The sequence below is a fragment of the Grus americana genome, chromosome 5 (genome assembly GCF_028858705.1).
Source record: "Grus americana isolate bGruAme1 chromosome 5, bGruAme1.mat, whole genome shotgun sequence".
In the NCBI taxonomy this organism is placed as follows: Eukaryota; Metazoa; Chordata; class Aves; order Gruiformes; family Gruidae; genus Grus; species Grus americana.
Window position 1 is genome coordinate 30,548,784 of NC_072856.1, and position 24,445 is coordinate 30,573,228.

Sequence of the window (24,445 nt, forward strand, 5' to 3'; positions counted from 1 at the left end):
TCCTCTCCCTGTGAAAAAACTTTGTCTCATTCTAGTCATTGGTGGGAAGGCTGTGTCCATATCACATCACCTCTTTTTTTTTCTAAAAGCTAAAACTCTAGTTTTCATTCTTTCTTCCAATCTAGGATGCTGAAAATTTTTCTCTAGCCTCCTTTAAAAACACATACCCTTTGGCAACTTAAAATGGATGGAAAGTTTGGATCATTTTTCTTGTATAAAGTGGTCGTATCCATTTTGTCCTTACCCTCAAGAACCTTTGGCGTGCCATCTATCCCAGTCAGTTCTGAAACCCTACTGAACTGCACAAAGTTCACTCTCTGTCCCATACACACTCTTCTTTATTCTCCTCTTCCTGTAAACCTTAAGCTGTCTCTCTGAAGTCAGTTTTAAGGTCATTCTCCTTTAAATCTTTTCTACAATTTCTGCTATAATGCAAATACAAACTCAAATGCTTAATGATGTCAAGAGGCTGAGGCAATGTGTGCATAAATACCTGAATAAAATAAACATATCTGACATTGCCAAATCAATGGATTCTGGGCCTATGTCATGAATTTTTTAGACTGTAAACTCTTCAAAGCAGAAATCTTGACCCTGTACATTCTTGTTCAGTGCCTAACCATAAATACAAACAAAGAACGATATATATTGGAGGTATGAATAGCATTGCTACAAAAAATACTAGTTAAGATAGACCAAAGCTTAAATGACCATGGAAAGTAAAGCACTGTCTCGCCACTCTAAACAAAACCACCTTGCTCTGGTCTAAAGCACATGAGCAAGACCGTGTTGGACGGCTCAGGCTGCAGCTATACAGCTGCAAATGTTCCATGACCAAGCACAGGACTGTAAATTATTGGGCTGTCTCTGTCATGGAGAAACTCTGTCCTGGTATCACATTAATCCTGAGTGCATGTGCTGTGTTAGGTACAAGACCAAAGAAAAAGGTTTTGCAAAATTAAGCCTGTGTATATATTTTATCATTCAGGATACATAATGTAAATAAATCATATTTACCAGTCTACAATCAAGGTTTCTCTATGTGACATCAAAATTTCTGCAGTCAGTAATTTTGACCATAGAAGAAAAAAAATAAATCTGATTCATCTTTATAACTAGGCGCACAAAACACTCAAAACTTTCTTAATAATTTTACTCACTTAATTGTAAACTATATGATAAATTCCATGGAAATTTGAAATAGAAAAGGAAAAATATCAAGGTATTTCTTTTTCAGGAATGCTGGACATTTTCTGTATTTGTAATAATTCAAATTTTTGCACAAAAAATGATTTTTTTTTTCCCCAAATATGCACAAGAACATACCGGTACATTTAAAGAAATTCACTTACTAACAGGAAACTAGTTATCCTTAGAGATTTTCAGTTCTTATTTTGAATCTTATATATCCTGATTTCTCTGTTAATCTTACGAAGTACAGCACAAGAATCATTCTCATTCTCATCAAAGCTACAATTCCAGAATTAGTCAGAATGATTTATTTATTCAGTTGAACCAATTCAGCTTGCATACCAACAGAAAACCATCCCTTCTGGTTTTGCTGAGTTAAGTGAGTTGAGCAAATGCACAAAGGCAGACAGGTAATGCAAGAGGGAAGCTGACAGGAACGTGTGTTTCTGGGAGCCAGAGGGAAGGCGCACAGAGACAACTTGTCTTGCTGTGATGTTACATCAGTTCAACTTCTCCCACAATTTGTGACACTGAAAAAACTCTCATTCTCTCCCTCTCTGCTTTTCCTGAGCATTGCTCTGCTGCTTTCCACATACTGGTATAAACCAAAGCTCCATCTTTGACTTTTATTTATTGTTAAATCACAGGTCAACAGTGAGTGAATAACACACGTATTCTACAGCATATCCTCTTGGCACCTATCAACTTACCACCGAGCTGAGGCTGTCCATTTCAGCAGGCAATACTCTCTTAAACAAAGAAAAATTACTAGTTTTCTGGTGATCTCTGTAGTCGATATTTCAGTCTTAAGAATCACCATGGCTGCATGTTGTACTCTAGCTGTATATATTGTAGGTGCTGAGCTTCAGATTTTGGAAAACTGCCAGAATGACTATCACTGAGGAAACAATCTGATCGATTTAACTTAAGGAGCACCCAATAGAGGCTATGATAGTAGGATAGCACCCGATCCTAACAGAATACTAACTGCAAAGCAACTGTCAATTGTTTTTAGAAACTTAACTGCTTTACTCTTCCCAAATGAAAAAAAGAAAAATTACATCTTTAAACTGCAAAGATTCCGTGACACTAGATGGTCATTAAAATAACTCTGTGGTGGCACAATCCATGAAATCAAAGGAAACTGAAGATGAAACAGCATAAAATTCTATTTAAAAATCAAAAGACAAAATAGAAAAATGTTTACCTGGTAATCTGGCTTTGTAAAGTAATCTAAATTAGAAATGTGATCTAGAAAGATGTTGAATTCTTGAGGAAGATGTTTCAACATAAGTCTGTGTTCATACCTTTCTTTAATGGAGCCCACTTGCTCCTAGAAGTAAATAACACAACAAACATTAAGATGCCTTCATTCTCTGCTACAACATACCTTGTATCTTACAGTCATTCAATACACTACTGGCCAGAACGACGGGTAAGTACATTACACTGAATAGTACTGAGGAAGGCCATTCTACGCTAGACAGCAAGAGAAGAGATTATGTCATTGCCCACAGTACATGTGCAAAATAATGTACAAACTTCAAATTCAATATAAAAAAACCATTTAATCTTCTGCTTTGTTTGAATGCTGCCTGATATGAAGGTCTGCCATCAGACACTCCAACCCTTCTAGAAAGCATGTTTTAAAGATTTAAATATCCTGTTGCATCATCTGATGTTCAGTCACTTTTTGGTGTGTATTTGGTCATCACAGTATATTGCTTAAGATTAGTAAATCCTGTTATGTGTAAGATGAGTAAATCAAAACCAAAAAAGAGATGCTACCTATATACCACATTGTCATCTACCAATACATAAACCACATCACAGAGTAACATTGTTTCCATCTAATTTCAAAAGAAGTTGAAAGAAGTAATAGCAGACTAATTAGATGTTGTTTCTTCACATACCTCACCCATGATATATGACTAAAGGCACTACTGCATATTGACTGACTCATTTTTGTTCACCAGCAAGTAACAAATGCCCATTTCACAAATAACCAAACTCGATAAAAAATTCTAAATGTGTGATAGGTGAAATCAAAAAGTACTCAAGTGAAAACAGGAAAATGAAATAAGTGGCATATGTATAGACTTACTTCTGCCTTTTAAAACATTTGCAAACTAGAAGCACAATCCACATCCTGCCTAGAACAGTTTGTAGAACTTGATTGCTTTTTATACCACGACACTAGCAATGAAAAGTACCACTAGAAAACACTGGAAAATTTAACATTAAAATTAATGAACCAGTGATTCTTAGTAGAATCTTTATCACAGCATTCACTTGCAATCCAGAAGTAAATCTCCCTCATGCTCTTTGGTTTCACTTCTGGGCTTACCTTATCTTTTATTTTTCTCCAAGGCAGTTGTCCAACCACAAATTCTACCAACATGTAGAACAGGGACCAGAGGTCGTCATGCCGGCCCATTTCCTGTGAAAAAGAAATATTATTCTAATACATCTTACAAATACCTATAAGATAAAAGGGAAGATAGATTCTTTACTGGTCTCAAGAATTAAATTATTATATCTAAAAATCATTATAATCAACACTGCAAAACAAGTTTGTATAATTAAATCCAGCAACTATTTTAAGTAGAAACATAGAAGTAAATTTCCATAGAAGAGACAGAGAAACAAAACAGAAGTCAAAGTGTGTTAAAATAACATTGCAAATCTCTATATTGTCAGAACTGTTTATTCAGATTTCTTTAGTGTATGATGTTAAGATGACATACTGGACATTATGTATTTCATATTACTCAGTAACTTCACCTTTTTAATTTAACTTACAATATGATTGAACACCAAAGGTAACTATTAAAACCCCTATAATTTCTGCAACAAGAACTTTTTTACCCTCAACTACTGTAAAGTATATCATCCTTTCCCACCTTATAAAATTTATAATTATTAATTTCTACATAATAAATATACACATAAGAATACAAAAAAGGAAATCAATAGCAACAGCATTACTGACTGCTTTCAGCTACACGAGATGGATATGACTGATTGAGATACTCACTCTGTTTCTATGAGCATTGATTGATGCATATCGTACTGTTCCTCGAAAACCAGCGACAGCTCGTGGCTGTCAAATAGAAAAAGAAAAAGATTCTCATTGTCAGAAATAAACTCTCTGACTACTTAACCTGGGATCTACAAAGCAAGTATGGAGCCACAACGAATATTACTTGAGACTTTTTTGTTATTCCAATTTACCATGTTTCTACAAGTTCTCAGGGGAAATCCAAGTAGGCGCCACAAAGTGACATAAGTCATGGGTTTTAAAACCATCTATTTATGTCACTTTTTGTTCTCCACAGGCATCAAGTCCTGTTTACCTCATCCCCCAAAAAAGCTATATGGCAGAACTATTCCTCTTTCTTCTCCAATAATGAAAGTATTTCTTGGTTTTAACTATCAGAAGTTTGAGGTTTTAAATTCTGACAGGATCAAAACTATAATGATTTCTTCCGCTATGTTAAGATACATCAATATTACGTGGTATGAACAGATTTATTGAAATGTGCTAGCAACAATTTCACAAATTATTTTCTGAACTAGCAAACCAATCAATTTTTTGAGAAATTCCAAAAGCAGGGAAAGCCACATGTAAGTCTCAAAGTGTGGCTGAGCAATAAATAGCAAGGGCTGCACTACAGCCACCAATTAAAAATATTTCTTTCTTTTCTAGTTTCTGAATACCAGCATTTCCTTCCTGACACTCTAGATCTTGTATGATCATAAGTCAATTGATGTTTTTGTAATCACAGAATGTATTTTCCCATTCTTCTTTCCTTCAAATAACATGTTACAAAAATAATTATATACTCGATAATGGTCATAATTAGTACATATTTACAACTTAAAAAAACTTAAAAAATCAAACCATGGTGTTATTACTTTGCCCAAGACAGTTATCCAATTCATGCTACACCCTTGATTAATCATTCTATATAGGGTGAACTGCCAGAAATGCTAAATTTGCTTTCTTTTACAGTCTTATCTTCCCAATCAATAATTCTTGTTTCTTCTAATAGTGAATGTGAGAAACTTGAATTATCTTCCTCACCTCTGACTTGTACTTAAAGGGGTATTGGTGATCTGTCTGCCTGCCCCAGACTCATGACAATTCTTAAGATTTTAAAAAATTTTGCACAATACACTGAAAAGTCTGGTTTGATATACACACAAAGATAACCACAATACAAAATTATTACCCTGTTAAGATAAAAGACTTCCGTCTCTCCCCATCTACATATATGTATAATTTCTTCTTATCCACCAAGAGATGCTACACTGAGAACTATCATTTAAGTACATCAGGAGCTGCCATTACTGTCAGTAACCCTATCAATTAAATCCATTATTATGCAGCATCATCTTTAAAAAGGATTCAACAGCCCATATAATCAATGAGAGTGGTACGACGAGAGCTGAACCACTGTTAGTTAAGGTGGAGAACATCTTCTATGATGTTCTTAACATGAACAGGTTCTCAGACAATATTCCATAAATCTTAGGCTTTACACGTTATCATAAATTTTAAATGGTGCTTGGAACACATTTTGCGTTCAGGCAGGACAGACAATTGACTTACTATCCTAAATCTTTTCAGTCTATTATATTCCATACTGAACATTACCCTGAAATGAAGCATAACACTGTAGTTGCAGAAATTCCACAGTACCATGCAATTATAAAAGAATAGCTCAAAATGCTTTGGAACTGCTACATTTCAGGAGAAACTATTTTTATTTTTTTTATTTTTTTTCCAAAAAAAGGACTTAAGTCTCCTTCTTAGTAGTTCTGAAGACTGGCAAACCATCCAAGTAAGAATAATGTAGCATTGCTGCCGAGACAATCAAAATACAGGTAAATTTCCAAAAAGATGCAGTTTGATGAATAATACTTCTTCAGAAGGGCACTGAGAGCTTGACTTTAAAACACTTGGAAATACAAATTCACTAAATCCCAAGAGAAAGTTTCAGAAGATGAAACCAAATGCTTACTGTCTTCAGCCTCCAGTCTGAATGTTAAAAAGGAAGGCCTATATTCAGTTTTACTACGTTAAAGATTTCCATTCTTCTGAGAATAATGAAAAATATGAAAACTAGGATGAAATGAGGCTTTTATTCCTAGGGTAACAACTTCAATTTCTACTTGATAACTAGCACAAAAACACTCCAGTTGCTTGACAGGGGAAAAAAAGAGTAAGAAATAGCATATGGAATCTAAATTATCCCATCCAGTTTACAAAAACTAACAATCTGACCTATTCCAGTTCTGTCCTGGGGGAGAAAAGTCCATATGAGGAATTTCATTGTGTACCAACTCAATTGCTTTTGAATGTTAAAGTCACTGCCATCCTTAGACATTCCTATGCAATTATTTGCCCTGAGATTATTTCAATTATCTGAGAATCACCTGGCTGAGGGAAAAAAGAAAAAAAAAAAAGGCATGAGTATTATTTCTATATATTATCATAAAATGAATTGCAAATTGTTTATCTTTAGATTCTAAAAGGATATCTAAATCCTTTTACAATTTCTTGCCTTAGAGTGTAGTTCGCATAAATCTGACTTAAGAGCATATGCAACTCTGTTACGTTTTAACAGACAATGAAATACCTTTTAGTAATGAAGCTGGTCACTATTTAATAGTTGTATTACAATGCCACACAACAACAATAAATTAATTCTATTGTGTCACTAACAACATGAATGATGGCTCTAGTAGCTCAGATCAAGTTTGCCCAATTCAGAATAGAATTTATAAACTTCTGAGCATTTGCAAAATTTCTGAAACTGTTTCAGAGCTCTTTATGCATCTCACAACAGCTCGTGTAGTAAAAGAGAAATATTACAGGCAATAATAGCAACTTCCTGAATGATTTGCCACTCTTTTTAAAATAAAATCCCCCTCTGCTATTACTGATCATGTTAATTTGTTTTTAGACACCTTCAAATTTTTCCTATCTGAGCTCACCCACCATCAATTAGGAAAAAAAACCAAAAAAACCCAAAACGACCAAAAGCAGAAACATTGTTTAGAGTATTGTCTTCCAGATGCCTTATCTAAGAAAGCTGTTACCACAGCAACTGACCTTCCTTATAGCAAAGCAGATTTCCTTATTGAGAAAAAAAGCTTAATAGGTCCATTTTTTTCAGTCATTACAGGTGACCTATTAAGACAACCAACAGAAAGGCATTTGTACCAAAGAGAAGGTGAATCCTACATGTGAATACATCTGTGAGTTCCACTGACACCCTTGATTAAAATGGATCACATCGATGTTCCTTTCCATGACAAATGCCATAATCAACATTCTGGTTCTTCACTCAACATTTAGTGTGTTTTCTTCCTTATCAGTCATAGACCGGGAGCAACCACCACATCCAGGTGCTGTCTCAATTGCAGAGATCCATTAACAATCCCCTCAGCAGTGGATTCTGTGCTTCAGCTCTTCCGTATTTAACAGCTTTATTTAGCTTGCATTCCTTTCTTTTTACTTATGGCAACTATTGTTATCATGTTTTACCTTCCAATAGAGTAAGAAAGCTTTGGAAATAGACAACTCTCAAATTGGCACAGGAACAAATGGGAAATTAGGGAAGAGTTCGTAGATTCTGGAGTCATACTTTTTGCAGAAAAAAAGAATTCCTACAAAACTTTGCCTTAAATCCCAGGTATTAAATAAGCGGTAATAGAAATACAGATCACGTGACATAGTTCCTTTATTAGAATAAGGGATATAATTTCTAAGAAGGCTGGAGTTCTTCCATACTTATATTTGACACAAAACATACTTTGCAAATCTTCTACAAAATTGTAACTTATTTGGATCAGTTTACATTAAAAAAATTTTCCTAATATAATTAGCTCAAGCAGTGATCTGGAAGTCAGAATTGTCTCAGATTTTATTACTATCACTAAATTCTTCAAATGTGAGTTAAAATAAACTATTTTGAAGATACATGCATATGAAGCAGATCCAATAACTATAAAAAAAACTTTTCTACACATAAAGGTACTTTTTAACGTATCATAAGTTTTCTTTGGAGGTGGCCCTGCCCTGGAAACACATGACAATGTCTTAGATAAACTACATGCAGGAAATTAGGACTGCCTAGAAAAACGTGAACTATTTCCTCTAAGCACACAGGTTTGCAGATTCCTGGGAGACACTATGATTACAAACCTGCCTACGACTGTTGCTTATTCAGAGGGGCTGTGGAGGAGGCAAATCACACTCCTTAGCTCAGTTCAGTATCTCTAGATAAATACTCTGGGTTTATTGTTCTGGGCAATGTTGGAAATGTTATGCAGAGCAGTAAGTTAACTTTTTACCGCAGTAATGGAAACTAGATAATAACATGAAAAAAATAAAGCAATAATGATTCTTTATATCTGACACACACCATGGTTCTTCCTATCAGTCAGGCAATGACTGAGAATTCTTAAGTGTATTGAGTGATTGAGAAAGTAGCTCAAGCAGTGAACCCCACCTTCTCGGTGCTGCCTCTAAACCCAAGTTCTAAAGCACATATGGGGGTACATAGAGCAGCAGCTACCTATGTAACTTCTATTTCCCTTTCTTAAAGGCAGAATCCTCCTTTCTTATCTTTTCCCTTTAAAAAGTCAATTCCCTAGTTCTTTCACCCAACAGGAATATACTTCCAGATTGGAACTGTACACAGTTCCAATTCTTTGCAGCCTTTTTTCATACCAAATGGCTTCAACAATTCACATTCCCATCCCCCCTTTTTTGTGGATACAGGCTTTGCAATCTAATTTAATGCCCAGCATGTGTTAGCATCAGTTTAAAGTAAATGAAAAATTCAGGGATCATCTGGGTAAGGAAAGATCAAGCAGTTGAAATACAATTGCCACTACGACATATTATAAATCTCAATTAGCTTTCAATGTATATACAGCTCTTCAAACCCACACTGTTAGCTCTATATAAAACCAACATCAGACACTAATAACTGAGTACTTGCACTCAGAACTCTTTATCAACCCATCTCCTACCAGATGTCAGTATGATACATTATTTGGACTCAGATCTATCTAAACAGAAGTTGTGATTTCCAAAAATTGATTGCAGCTGTCTGATCCTATGCTACCTAGTTCCAGCCGAAGCTGGGTAACAAGCCAAGTTAACATCTAGCAGTACAATTAAATTTTACTATTGTGGGTTCTAACAGACATGTGGTGACAAATGAAAATTTAACTCCAACTGCCTGTGCTATAAAGAGCATCACCATCTCCACGACAGCAATATTTGATACAAGAACCAGCTCCTGAGCTACTCAGTTTTCAATCTGGAGTATTTACTCAGCTAATGGGATGCACTAGCTGAAAACGGCAATCATTCCAAAGCTGATTCAGGAGCAGACAAAAAGTCTGGTGGCCTGGAGGTGGTAACAACCTACTAAGTGTCTGTCGCAAACCTGAAATTACTGCAGTGAAAAATCACACAGCATAAATCTGCCATGCATATGTTTGGCTTTGCCCTGTGCAATCTTTCTTCTTCCTCTTACATCAGGAGCTGAAGCAGAGATTCCTGTAAGAGTAAGACTACCTACGGAAACCAGCTAACGCTCTGGCAGAGAATTTCCCCAGACAGCAGAATATTGTTTTACTTATCTCCATAAGTAAAAATTTTATGGTTGTTCTGCATTATGGGAAGTCCTGTGCTCTTAGCAGACTGGAGAATTAAGACCTTTATTTTTAATTGTTTTCTACATATCATATTTATAAGGATAATACCATACATTAAAGAGTTGCATCAATCCAGTAGCAGACTTAATTTAGTAGTAGAATTATTTTCAACTAAGGATGAGAAGCAAAATGTCTCAAGCAAGCTAATGTACATAAAATAACACGCTTTCCTTCTTTTAAACTATTCAAAATAATTTTTCATAACTCCACAGAGAATATAGTCCATAGCTCAGAATTAGAAACTAAAGTTTCTGGTTTGATTTTGGTTTGCTTCTATTCTCACCAGGAAACAAATTTCACTGGGCCAAACCATCTGTCTTTCCACTACAATAGCTTTTAATTTCAAACAAATAGGACAGCTCTCAAAATTTCAATTCCTGCAAGTTTAATGAAAATTGGTGATTAAAGACAGAACGCAAATTAGTGCTTTGACACAGAGGCAGGCAGTTAAAATTCAATTAAAATGGTTCACATCCATCTTAAAAGACACCAGTTGGTCAATTCACATGCATTTTAGATGGCAAGTAACCACATGCCTAGTCCCAAAACTGCAACTATGTACTAGTCAGAAAGGTAGGGTGTAGTATGAAGCTGAAAATACTAAGAAATTTGGAAGGCATAAGGGAAAGCAGTACGTTTCGCCATTCATAGAATAACTTGATTTTTTTTCCCAAAGATAATATCAAATCCCAGTGGAAAAATTATTTCTCTTTTTTTTAAAGGACTGTTACAGCCCATTCCCCTGAGCATCTATCAGTTCTACAGAAAGTAAAGGAACTGCTGTATCAGAATACAGAACAGCTATACAGCACACTAAAATTTCTAAATTAAAAAATCAGTCAATGATCATTTGGATACGATATCAGTGTTCCGCACACCACAGGAAAAGAGAAAAAAACCCAATATACCCCAACAATTACAAAGTATTGTATTATCAGAATTAAATCTTTTTCATATCTCAACTATTTATCAACCTGTTCCTTCAGGCAGCATATTAACAGATTGCATATTCTTTTTATTTTTCACCCAACAACCTCAAACATCAGGTCACAAAGAATCTTCCTCTCAAGGAAATAACCATACATGATTTTCTTAAGTTTTCCATTTAATTATTGCAAGAATATTCTACAGAGATGTTACCAAATAATATCACACCACATGAAATTCATATATCCATTCCACTTGTGTCACCTAAGTCAATTCATAATGCTCTTTTTTCATCTTTTACATTAACCCGCTACCTGCATTTTTCACCTTGTACTATCACACACGAGACACCAGCTGTCTGTCTCTGTAAAACTGAGCTCCTTCACTTCTTCTTTGCCAGAAATACAATCAAACTTCCAAGGATCATGTTCAGTGGATGCTGAAAATGCTACATATATATATAGTAAGATTGTGCCTTAAATAATCTCCCCCTATGTCCTTGAAGGAGGTTATGACAGACAACCATAATAAATAGTGTTACACTGGTAGGTAAAACATAGCTATATCATTTTAGCTGCAAAGGTATATCACTGGTAGGTATATCACAGCTATGCATTACTTCAAAAACTTCTGAAACCTAACAATTTGCTATTTTAATCTCTTTATTAAAAATAATGCCTGCACAAACCTCTCCAAACTAACTCCCTTATCTTCCCTATAAAGTTATTACTAATTCAGAAATGAAGACTCAAATGACTAAAGTCATAATTCTTCCAATTCATCCAGATTCCTGCTTATAAAATCGATATAACAAAGGGCTCTTGGCTTAGTCTCTCCAGCAAATAACCACTTCCATGTAGTACATTTTGACATAAAAAACGAAACCTTCTTCAGTTTCTCCCAGGATTTAAGAAAAAAAAAAAAAAGGATGAATTAGGCTCCCGTCTTTGTTAACTTAGATGACATGAAGGAAAGAATTAAGGAGCATATATAAGTTATCTAAGAATGAGGCTACACGTTTACATCTTGCATTGAATGGCTCTGATATTATATAATAATTCCTTTGCTACAGAAGTGAAAGTTATAAAGAAAATATAAAGCTGTAATAATTCATCTTAGACTCTTCAACAGAACTCCATTTACTGCAACAAAGCTTTTTTCTTCAGTTTATTTTTTTAAAAGTTATCAACTATCAAATGCTTAGCTCGGAATTTAGAAGGAAATCTTGCAAACCTCATCTATTTCCAAAAATATATGTAATGTAGTCTGACTGATGCAGATTCAGTGAAGAAAAGCTGAAAACATAGTTTTAAAATATTTGTTCTTTGGACATTTTCTTTGCTCTACAGTAGCAAAATATAGAAAATTTAGTTTTATAGACACGAAAGGCAAAAGTGGGCCATAACAGGAAGGGATAGTCAGGTTTCCAAAAAATTACCCCAGTCCTCTCTTCCAACACTATTTTCGAATAACTATTTATTAATAAAAATATTTATTTTAGAAACAAAGAACATACAGTAAATTGTTTCCAGCTCTGTTTTCAGGATCTTACTGCATTCTATTTGGCAGCTGAATTATATGACATACATCTCTATTGCTGCCTCTTTTATTTTTATTTGTGCCATAACAGCTGAACTGATTTTGCTAATTGCTGTAAAACACGCAATCAGTGCAAAAGCATTATTCAAATACATTACTCAAATTAAGATTTACATACTAAAGATTTTAAATACTCCTTTGTTTATAATTTCTTGGTCATTCTATGCCTTTCTGCTGATTTATAGAGTTCAATACAAACCTATTACTTATTTTCAATGTTTTACAGTCCCAGCTCTTGAATCCTCCCAAGAAGCACTGAAGAGAAGTGAAGAGAGGTGGCTGTTAGGCTGATCTCAAAATACACGATTAAAGTACCTGCACTATGATTCAAGCTAAAACTGCGACTTGCCAACTTATTCCATCATGTCAAACTCCTCAGTAAGCTGGGAACAATGAAAAATTTGACATAATTTAGCTTTGCATTATTTAGCTTTGCTAAATTATCACACTCTATCTCCCTGTCATGTCTTCTTCCTCCCTTCATATAGATAAGAAAAAATATTTCTAGAAACTCTTTCAAGAAGCAACTGACCCAGTGCAATGCTCTACAGAGACAGACACTACTTTTGCTCCTGGGAGAGCATAGTGGTCTTCCCAGGCTTGATAGCCCACACAAAGCTTCTAACAAAGCTGAATTACTTTTAGATTTAAAGTTCACTGAGGCATTTACATGACACCTTTGAGGTTATCACCAAATGTTTCTTGTTCTTTGTTTCAACACCTGCTATCTTTACTTCTGCAGTAGTGAGAGAATAGGGCAGGTAAATAATATTTATGCTCAGTACCCTTTTCCCTCTCCTCTGCCTTCTGCTTCTCCCTTGCACTTTCTGATAGCTCATACACTCCATTCCTCTCCCTTATTTCATGAAATCTAATCACAGACCTGGGAAGGCATGAGGGAAAATCTGAAGAGGTAAGTAGAACCCAGTGATTTGGTAAAGATAAGCTGAAAGAATTTGATAGGGACAAACCACCACAAGTTATATAGCCAATTAATGCCTGACATTACTTCACTGTGTTCAGTGCCTTCTTCACATTAATTTCTTTGTTAGACAATGCAGAAATTAATAAAAAGAATTCTGTTTTTAGGATTGCTCAGTTACAGACATTTCGTCCTGAGAATTTCTCGTGCCAAATTTTACCATGCACAAGTCTTTGCTTTGCAACCGTTAGCTGTGAGGTGTCCAGTACATCATGCATAGCTTTCATGCAAATGCTGAGGGAGAAAAGTAACTTTTTGTCACTTCCCTGCTCCAAAAAATGATGTTGCAAGGTAACGGTGTGTTCACTCAGAGAGACAACTCATGAAAGGTCTACTCTAAAGTGTATCAATATATAAAAGCCTCAGAGGACTATGATACAGACTTATTAACACACGTTTTACTTTCTCCATCATCCTTCCCATAATTTGAATCTTCCTATGACAGTAAGGAGGAGAGGGTAATGGTGTTATTTGTCTGGTACAGCAGTAGTGAAGAGAACTCTTGGCTGAGCCTGATCAGATAAGCCCTGTGGGAGCACTGGAAGGCTCTTGAGTGCTTCTTGTGCCATGCCTGAATAGTTACGAAGCTCTTGCTCCATGCCACAGCGTACCTCCATGCTAAGCTTGTGAATGCATGCTGAACTATTCAAGTTCTTGTGTTTTTCAGAAACAGGTTAGGAAAAAGATAAAAGGGAAGTGATAAAACAGGATTGAGGTTCAAATTCCTCCTTGTATCATATTACGTATAGTACCGTAGCACCTACAACTGCAGAAACACTTCTTTGTCGCATTCACCGCTTGCAGCTCGGACAACAGCAGCCTAACTACACAGCAGTGCATTTTTTAGTGAGACATGACTCCAGTAAACTCTACTTACACAAGAGTGACAGTGAAAGAGGAGGCTAAAAAAAAGTTGTTGTAATAACTGGTAAGGAAATTACCCAAGGATTGACAAAAATTTTATCAGACGAGAGAAGGCATGTGGACAAATTTTAGAGAAGTTTGCATAAGTTTCAGTGAGAAAATAATATAATTTAGTAACAACTTGAAGGTAAAAATGAAACAAAGAAGAGGAGCTCAAAATTGTATTGCAACTTTAAGTGACAATACATGTTAAATGAGACAGGCAGTCTAGCTGAGGAAGATGAGAAGATTTCGAGACAAAAAATAAATACGATTTTACTTGTTTGGGTGCAAACATGCAATCGTCGACTAATCACATCCCTGTGTAATGTACTGTCAGGGATCAAGAGAGAACGTTACTGAGAAAAGACAGCATAAGGTAAATGCCAGCAACAAAATGCTTCTCAACAGGATGAAACAACCACTGAACAGCACATTTAACAAAATGACATGGACCATTACCCTGCAGCATCTGGTTTTCAACAGTTTTAGTCAGGTTTGGAAGAGAGGCCTTTTTAGACCAGTGAATGTATTTTAGCCAATTATTTGTTATATGCTTAATATAGAGCACTATGAATTGAAACAGCTCCCTGAAACTTTTCAGTACTATTTAATTATTTCTCATATAATCCACTGCTATTTAATATTGTACTTATAAACCACATCCAAGTTGTCCTTCGATTTTTCTTTAATCTGTGTCACTCAAAGCAGAGAAGGTATCAAGAAACTGCTGAAGATACAATGTATCTTCCTGCTCTTCAAATAAACCAAACCCTGATAAATTTCAGAATTTTCTGGAGTTGATCAAAGTGCTGCCAATCATTTAAATTCAATAAGTGGTTTCAATTTAACCCGAATTTTAATCCAAATGCACTGTTCAGTAACTATTTTGAACAACTTCCAGTATATAGACTCTTATTTATAAAAAATGCATGCAGTCATGGTATTATTCAGGAGTAGTTACTGACACAAATCCTAAGTCACCAGTGGCACTGGGGCAAATAAAGAAAACTGCACCAGTTTTAGTCAGTACTATCTGTGGACCACTTCCAAGACTTTCTTCTTAAAGTAATATAGCCTGATCTGCCAACATTGATAACAGCATTTACTTGATAAGGAGATTGAGAAGCATATATGAGCAATCCATCTTTAAGCAGTCTATGGGTCCAAATTGCCTGCAGAGAGGACAAAAGATTTGCAGTGATCCTTTTTCTTACAACAGTGTAGCTTTACCATTGCTCCTCTAGTTCTTAAAAGTATCCCACTTTTTTGCCCATCATAAAAAGCATTTAGTGGATATAGCTTCCACTCTTTCAGTACTATAAAAACTGTGTTCTCTTCCAAACACAAAAATGAACAATCCACAACTCCTCTGCTGAGACGACAGGAGGTAAGGTAGGGTAAGATGGAAGTATTCTCTAGTCCTCCTCAGCAATCAAGATAACCCAGAATATTAAAAGAAAGAAACACCATGCAATTCACATGCATAACCATTCCCAAATTGTCATGAAGCAAAAAACAAAATAAAAGAATGAATATACAAGAAACGTATACCTTCTATCCCTGTATTTAACTGAAGTACAATAGACTTCGAAAGCTTTCAAAATGTATTTAATACTCTGCTTTGATATTTACCAACACATTTCTGTGCAGCACTCTGTACAGGGTGGGAGGGGTGTTGTTCTGGGGGGGGGAGGGGTGGTGTGGTGTGGGGTTTTTGTTGGGTTGGGGTTTTTGTTTGGGTTTTTGTGTGGTTTTGGTGTGGGGGTTTTTTTTAAAGAATTCAGCTGTATTTCTAGGACACCATCTGTCATCCTAAAGTGAAACTTGAAGATAAAAACTCATTTGCTGGAAAACCCTCAGAACCTGAGGGCACTGAAGAAAGGCAAGCAGCACCTATCTGATTTTGTACATAAACAGCTGAATATCATGTTCTTTGCTTGATGTGAACAGGTTTGTAACGCTTCCCTAGACAATAAAAAGATCTCAAGATTTGCATTCACAACTGCTTTCACTGCATTTTTCTAAGGGTCAGACTGTACAGCAGCTGGTGTATCTTCTGATTTTGCAGGAGTCATGAGACAATTTTGTTACTGACAGCTCACCAATAAGAGTAAGTCCTCGCAAAATTTTGGTGGATACTCTGTCTCTTTTGGATCGGAATACTTTTGTTACTGTTTAGAGTAAGAGTTTTGTGACTCCTTTAATGTAAAGCATATCAGAAAATGCAGTGCTACATTTCCCAGTCGTTCTAAAATCAGGACTTCCCAGATTGGTAAGGTTTAAGATTTCGAATTTTCAGGTTAAAAAAAAAAAAACACCTAGCAAGTTCAGTCTAAAATATTGTAAACTTCCTTAATGTATGCTAGAAAAATGTAGTTTTGAATTTTTTTTTACTTATTTCAAATAAATACAGGAAAGTTTAGACACTTGAAATTAAGGTCACGCTAAACAAACCTATGAGGGTGAGAACTCTGTTCAAGCTCTTCAAGCTTAAATAACAACTGAAGAATGACCTAAAATCTAGTCACTGGGAAGGGCAGGAGAAAGGCGGGGAGAGGGGGAAAAGCAGTCAGAGGGTAACACTCCCTTTGACCCAAAAAGCCTTATTTATTAAAAATACAACAGTTCCGCAGACAAAACAAGAGTCTCCTCAGAATACCTTTTAACCCACTTAAAGAATTAGGATACTCTCAAAGAGGAAGCTCACATTCCAAACCAAGCTCCAAACTGGGCAGACGGGAGTTTTCTCCTTCATTCATCTTTGCTGAGTCCAAGTCACCAGACTCAGGGGACCGCCTGCTAATTTGACTAATTCTTTAGGCTGCCAGTCAGTGAGACCTGTATACTGAGTAGAAAAACACAGATGTTTTTAGATAAACAGGTTTTATCTAAACACCACCTTCTTATGAATAGTTTTTTCAACTGTGGTTTTCCCTAGCTTTGTCAGCTCAGCTTGCATACATGTTATACTATCTTCTTCGTAAAACAAATAAAATTCAGTTATTTGTAACTTGAAGTCCACATAAATAAAAGACCACAAAACTCAGGCCTGTGATAATACATGATGGTTGAATTTATGGAATTTTAAAGAATTATGACCTCAGATTCATTTTTAAAGGATAATCTGAGGCATCTTTTTTCTTTTATTTTGCTTTCTTTATATCAAATGTAATAGTACCTCAAAGAATAGTTGTAGTTAGCATTCACTTTAAAACAGGAGCGATGACAACTGCCCAAGATCTAGCTGTAGTACTGATGATGTTAAGAATGCAAATGTCCTTTGGATTTTGTCCCTCAAGATTTTCTATTTCTGTACCACAGCTGACACCTTCACTTTCCATTATCACCATGTAAATAGAAACATGTAAACTGAAGGCTGTATGAAGTTAGGTTTACATTCACAAAGAATCATTTATTCTTTATCTCAAGAAAAAACAGATGCTAGTACTACTTACTTCAGCTATCATTAGGACAATGGGAAACAAAACGGTAGGTAAAATAACCCTTTGACAACACTCTCAAAAAGCAATAAACGGTAGGCTATGAACCTCACATACACTAAATTTGCATCCTGCTAAATGTGTTTGCCTGATGATTAGAGAGATTCTCCCCACAATTAAATTCTAATTACCCTGCTTTGCAATAATCAATTCTTATCTACACCATTAATTCAATGATTGGCTTCCTCTCTCCAACAATTTATTCCCCTGACCCCATTTCCTCCTTCTTTCTTTTAACAGCCTACATCATCCCCAGCAGTTTTTATTCTCCTTCCCACACGTTTCTCTCTTCTGATCTTTTCCATCACCAGACAAGGCTTCTCCCACCAGTGAGTGTTTCCTTACCGACCTCCATTCTAGAATTTAGTTCTACATCTACCCCAAATACCTGCATTCTACTACTGAACCCAACACGTAACATTTAGTTTCAGAAGCCTATACACAGACACTACTGCCCAAGTTTCAATATTCTTCATCCTATTTCCAGCTACGCATGTATCGTGTTCAAAGCTTCCCAAAAGTATATGTGGTCAAAATATATTCCAAGCAAGCAAAAATAAAATGGACAAAGAACCAAGGCTCAAACCACTGAGAACAGCAGCATAGATGCAGAAAAATTTGTTCACGTGTCATTTGTTTACATACATTTTTCACGGTTTAGGACAGAACATACTAGAGAATGATATTTTACTTTTTAGATACTGCATTTGGGTGTTCAGAACAATTTCATTGTAATAAAATAGTACTAGATCTTCAATGCACATGCATCGACGTACAAAAAAAAAAAACCCAACAGATCAAAACTACCCACTGTAGACAGTGAACTATATGTTAATAGTGTGAATACGTTTCCAGAGACCTTATCTGCAAGAGTTATATCTTTTCCTATTACTCTTAATGTGAATATACACTATATAGATAGAGTAAGTGGCAGAATAAGTACATTTCATCTCTACTCCAAGGCATATAATGCTAGTACTACCTACATCTAAAATATGACATTTGCATTCAAGATCTCGCCTGAAAAGTTTTAAGTTCTTTCATGATATATTTAAGTCAGACTTAAAGTTATTAAACTAATAAAACAAGGTTAAATAAATTGAATAGAAAACATAAAATAACATTACATAAACTCTCCTTTTTAAACAAGTGTGAATTGTTCTACACTGTTCCAAGCAACACTGCGATACACATTTGTCATTACTTCCTTTCTTACATCTTTCACAATCCTGCAAGCTGCAATAAATGTTTCTTTCTGACTCTTAAGTTCTAACCAAGTAACAGTGTCAGATTATACAACATAATGAACAGCAGCCCTTCACTACTCTCTTCAACGTGTTCATACATTTTACAAGCATCTTATTACTAAGATACAAGGGACATATCCCTCTCTCTTTGAAGTTAGCTCCTCACATGGTCATTCAGACAGCTGCAAGACAAGACAACTTTGTTGAAATGAATCAATTTCAAAATTAGCAGTTAAAAAATACTTTATTTTACAGTAAGTCTTCTGAGAGAGAACTATTTGTAGCACGAAAAAGTTTGCAAAGCTTTTTTTTTTCTTTTATATTTTTCCGTTACTCTATTTTTCTTTCAGTTTTGAAGATTCACCAACTGAAGCAGACCACTGTAGTAAAATGATACTATAATAAGAAAACTGCAAGTACAACTATTTCATTTTAAGGCTAATACCTGGAACAAATGGGAAACTGTCTCTGCTGACTGAATAACCCAACAGAATATAAAAACCCTGGGTCCTTAAGATGAGCAATAAAGCTATTTCCTTTTGCCGGTATGTTCAGACACTGGGGCAGACTGGTAAAGCTTGAACACAAACATTTTCATTACATAAAATCAGCTCTCAAAGTACTCCTTCCCATAATTTCCTGAACTGAACTCTTACTCCCATAAGGAAAATGCTGAATTTAAAGTTACAGTCCAGATAATGATAATGGAACACCAGAAAAGATTAGCCCTTCTCTACCAGTTGCTGCATTACATTTATAATCAATTCTATCCCTTTTTACCAACTTTACAAGCTATTACTACCTACACAGTCGATGTGTAAAAATAAGACTTAGAAACTCTGCACTCACTTTATAGGGAAGGGAATAAAGACAGCTACAACTAAAATATTTGGGAAATACTGAAGTAATATATTTCCAGTGTGTTTTCTGAAAAAGAGTTCTGATATTGCTGGAGGAAGAAACTATATAGCTCTGCAGAGGGAATTAGAGGAAAAAGGCTATTTCAGCTGCAATGTAGGAAAAGAGGCTTATGCAGAAAAGCAAAAAAGGTGATGACAGAAGTGCAAGGGAAACCAGAAAGAATAAGGAAGAAATTTGATACTATTTTTTATAAACAAACCCCATATGCTTCTATGTTTATAGCAATTTATTCACAATTTAAAAACTGGCAGAACTCCTCTGCTCTTCAACTCCATGAAACTTTAGGTCAGATGGAACAGATGACCCAAACAACACATCATTGGCTAGGTCCTGAGTTAATACATGAGGAAAACTTAACTGATAATTATGAAGAGAAACAGATACTTCACGTGAATCATTTGTGTCCTTCAGATACATAAACATCAGTGCATCCTGTAGCAGTAGTTCATATGAATACTGCTGCTTACCGACTTCAAAAGCTTAAGCGCTGTGACTGTTCTGCACTTTTCTTGAAAAAGGGGGTTTGATGGATACAAAAATGTGGGAATAAAGACAACAGTAATACCTGCAGAAGCAATTTCTTAGATTCCATCATATTCGTGGTGGATAAACTATGATATATCTCCTTTTAGTCTTATTTTTACTTTCAAAGTAAGTGATACTGTCATCTGCCTGCTGCAGACCAAATGAAGGTCATTTTAGATAAGCTAATCCAACGGCGAATAATTGTGCTATTGCAAATCTCACTGGGGAAAAAAAAAGCAGTGAAATGGGCTGAAAACTGCTTGCTTCTCAATTCTGTAAACAGACAGTCCACGTGCGACAGTCCAAAATTCAATGAAAAATACAGTAAGCGCTACAAGTGTTGAACAACTGAATTGCTCGCTTGGGAATCCTCTTCCTGTTCTTTAAATATCATTTTCTGAGAAGCTCTTTAGAGTAAGCCTGCATTTTTCAACAGTATTTAGATAGGAGCAGCTACAGCTGAATGGACTGCCTGATAGCATGGTTTTAATGGTGCTAAATCACGGTGGAGTCCGACATTAAGATGGGCACTACGAAGATGAATGACATCTCTGAAAATAACACTGAGATGTCTTAGAATTTGACAAGCATGACAGCAAAACTCTGGGGGATCCTTTAATACATATGTATGGCTTGAACCCTTCATGGAATTAGTTGGGATGATCTTCAAGAAAGGTTTTCTCATTCTAAGCTCTCTGACTTGACCATTCTTACAGGTAAGGAGTCTAAGGAGACACCATAACTTCTCAGGAAGAGAATAACAAACTGACAACAAAAAATCCTCCCTCCAAACCTGTCTATAAGAAGCAACTAATAACAGCCAAAGTGAAAATGCAATGTTGAAACTTCTGTTTTCAGTAATAAAAAATAAGAAGCCAGCAATATGTACACAGCACATGTCTAAATAGGACTTCCTATCATTCACATATGGTTTCTTGTATTAGAAGATAATCTTTTCCATATACAGTATCACCTCCATCCTTGTGTAGTTCTATACAGACTGGCACTAAATTCTGCTTTTTGCTGTTAAGCATGCCTTCCATTTAAACCTTAAAGAATAATTACAGTCATAACAGATTGTATTTGAAGGTTTAAGGGTCAAACAAAGATTATTTTCAACTCCTACAGAAAATAATGATACTTTTCCAGTTTTCATTTCCAAACAGAGATTTAAAAGAAAACAGTGATGGTTTGGGTGGTTACAGAAATCTCCCCTCCAACATAAGGAACAGTCTGAAAAGAATGTAGTTCCTTTCTTTAAAAATCCAGAAGTAGGTAACAGAGGCAGGTCACCATCTTTGCTGTTGTTTATCTTTATTGTGAATGAAAGATAATAGGCTGTGCGGGCAGAGATCCTTAAGAGCCTTAAAAATGAAAATAAGTAGCTTATGTGATGCACTTTGGGAAGGTAACATAATCAAAACAAATCACATACATTGTGTCTGTGGTAGCACCCTGAGTTTTGGCATTTGTCAAGGCAAAGACCTTGTATTCATCAAACCAGAAAAAGGATACTGTAACGGTGAGGTCAGGGGATGGCGAGTGATAGGCCTACACAAGAACTTTAGGTTTGTGAATGAAAAAAAAACCACCCCAACCCAAAAAGCCCCCATACATACACATATGAATATATATATGTGTGTGTATTATACAGAAAACACTATCAGGATATATACACAGACTGGATGTAAACACATGCCAAGTAAAAACTGCCAGTAAGCCTTGGTGACAGGAAGATGGTATCACATGCAGTGATTAGGAACAGAAGTAGGGCTGAGTGGTTGGCACAGGAGAAATGAGACTGAGAACACGCTGAGTTTGAGTTCATCATACGATATTCGCAAAGATACTTGAGACAGATGACACTGGTTTAGTTTGAACAGAAGGAAACAGTATTGGAACAGGGACATCATGAAGGTGAATCATGTGCCTGGAGATAAAAAATGTGTTTATGAATGAGGCGATCTGAAGATAAGGGGGGAAAGGAGGGAACATAAAACTAGAGAGGGATTTGGTGAAGAATGAAGACTTGAAATTAAATTGTGAAAGAAGCTGGAGCCAGAGGAAAGTCAGAGAAAGGAAGACTGTCACCAAAGATAAAGAGGTAGAAAGTACGTGGATGCAGGTTTAAGACTTATATTAATGGACAATGGAGAAAACTGAGAAAAGGAGAGAAACCTGACAGGAATCACAGAAAACAAAAGCTAGTAATGTTGAGAAGAAAAAACAACACAGGAAAAGATGTCAATAGATTGTATGTTGTTACCACATGGACATGGGAGAAGATATAAATTATTTCTGACGGCATAACTACAGAAATTTTAAAATTCTGGGCGCTAACATCTCTCAGTAAAGACAAGCTAAACATTTTCTTTCAATTGTAGACGAATCTACCTATGCAATTTTCTTTGCAGGCTTTATTATGATCCCTAGATAATTTGATTAAGACATATTTTTAACAAATAAAATAATTTAAACTTACTAATATATGAGCCACTCTTAATTCCAAGGCAGATTGAACCAGAGTAGCTTTGTTTGTTGTGAACTTTGAATAAACTTTTTTTACTTATGGTAAACAGCGGAAGAAACAAAACAGTGAGATAAACCTTATTTTATTTCACAATAAATCATAAATTAAAATACATTCTTATTCTAGTTAATGTGTCAAAAGTCTCATTTTAAAACTTCTCTCTAACAATAAACAATGATAAGAATTCAAAAAATCAGTGCTCCCATAGAGGAGAAAAAGATAGATTACACTCAAGTTGAACTGAAATAAACAGTACTTAAACACAGGCTTTGTTTGCCTATAGCATACAAAAATCCTGGGAGAAATTTTTGCTGTAATAACATCTATTTACTCTAGAGAATAATTTAATAATCTATCATGGAAGACAGAGCTGCTTTTAACTTAATTCTGCAGCCATTTCAGGAAGGTTGAAAAGCATAGCAGCAAGATGAGAAAACAGACTGCGGTGAACACAAATAGATCCAATGCTATCATAATATTTGTCCAAAAAGAGTCTATGATAACTCATTAAAACCCTGCAATTAAATTAATATGACACATAGGAGACTTTGATCCATAGGCTATGATTTGGAGTATTATAGACAGGTAAATGCACATGAAGAACCTAATGTTCAGAACAGGTCTATAGACCATAGAAAAGATGAGGGAGAATCAAGTCCATGCTAGGGAAGTGTCTGTGTTGTGAATGCATTTTCTGTAATGAAAACAGGTATGTTTGGTAACTACTGTAATAACAATATGAAACAGAAAATAATTACTACAGATAGTACCAAAAATATTTAAGTTCTTTAACCTGAATGAATCTTCATTTCTACTTTAAAGCATAAACATTTTCTGTTGGAATATTGCTGGAACTTCATCAAAATTTCTCCAAACTCATTAGCACTGCTGCCTGTTTGTGAACTTCACTGCCAACATATCATGTACGGCACCTGTAATAAAATCTACGCTTAAACATTGGCCACTACTTTCCCTATAAGATCCTGCATTCAGCTGCTTGAAACTTACTGCGGATTACTGATTTAAACTGAAATTCTTCATGTTAGGTGACTGGTTTTGTAGCTGCTTGCTTTTAATTCAGCAAATCATTTCAAAATGTTTTTGAACGCAGCTGAAACAAATGTTTGGTTTGTTTATTAACCTCCACAATAATTTGTAGGAAGCCTATATCCCCAGTGTGCCTTGGAATGCAGGCAGACAAGGAAGGATTTGAGAGTGTACCATGATGATGTCAAAGAATATTCTACTAGCCGTCCAAAACTGATTACGCCTGAGCTTTTGAAAAACTAAATTTCACACACACTCAGTACAGCTTTGTTTGAATCAGGCATTTAAATTCTTCAAATGTTCTATCTGTCATGAGGCATAATTCAAT

General features: G+C 35.5%; 1 protein-coding gene across 6 annotated transcripts in view; it reads right to left on the reverse strand.

The window, feature by feature from the left end:
- The window catches only part of TTBK2 (tau tubulin kinase 2), a 105,050-nt gene that overhangs the window by 35,925 nt on the left and 44,680 nt on the right, over positions 1-24,445 (reverse strand). For all 6 annotated transcript variants that reach the window (XM_054828658.1, XM_054828655.1, XM_054828656.1 and 3 more), the window contains 3 exons: positions 4,229-4,294; positions 3,539-3,631; positions 2,399-2,524 (listed from right to left, as the gene is read on the reverse strand). In XM_054828658.1, the coding sequence (XP_054684633.1) occupies positions 2,399-2,524; positions 3,539-3,631; positions 4,229-4,294 (285 nt within the window). The remainder of the gene's footprint in view (positions 1-2,398; positions 2,525-3,538; positions 3,632-4,228; positions 4,295-24,445) is intronic.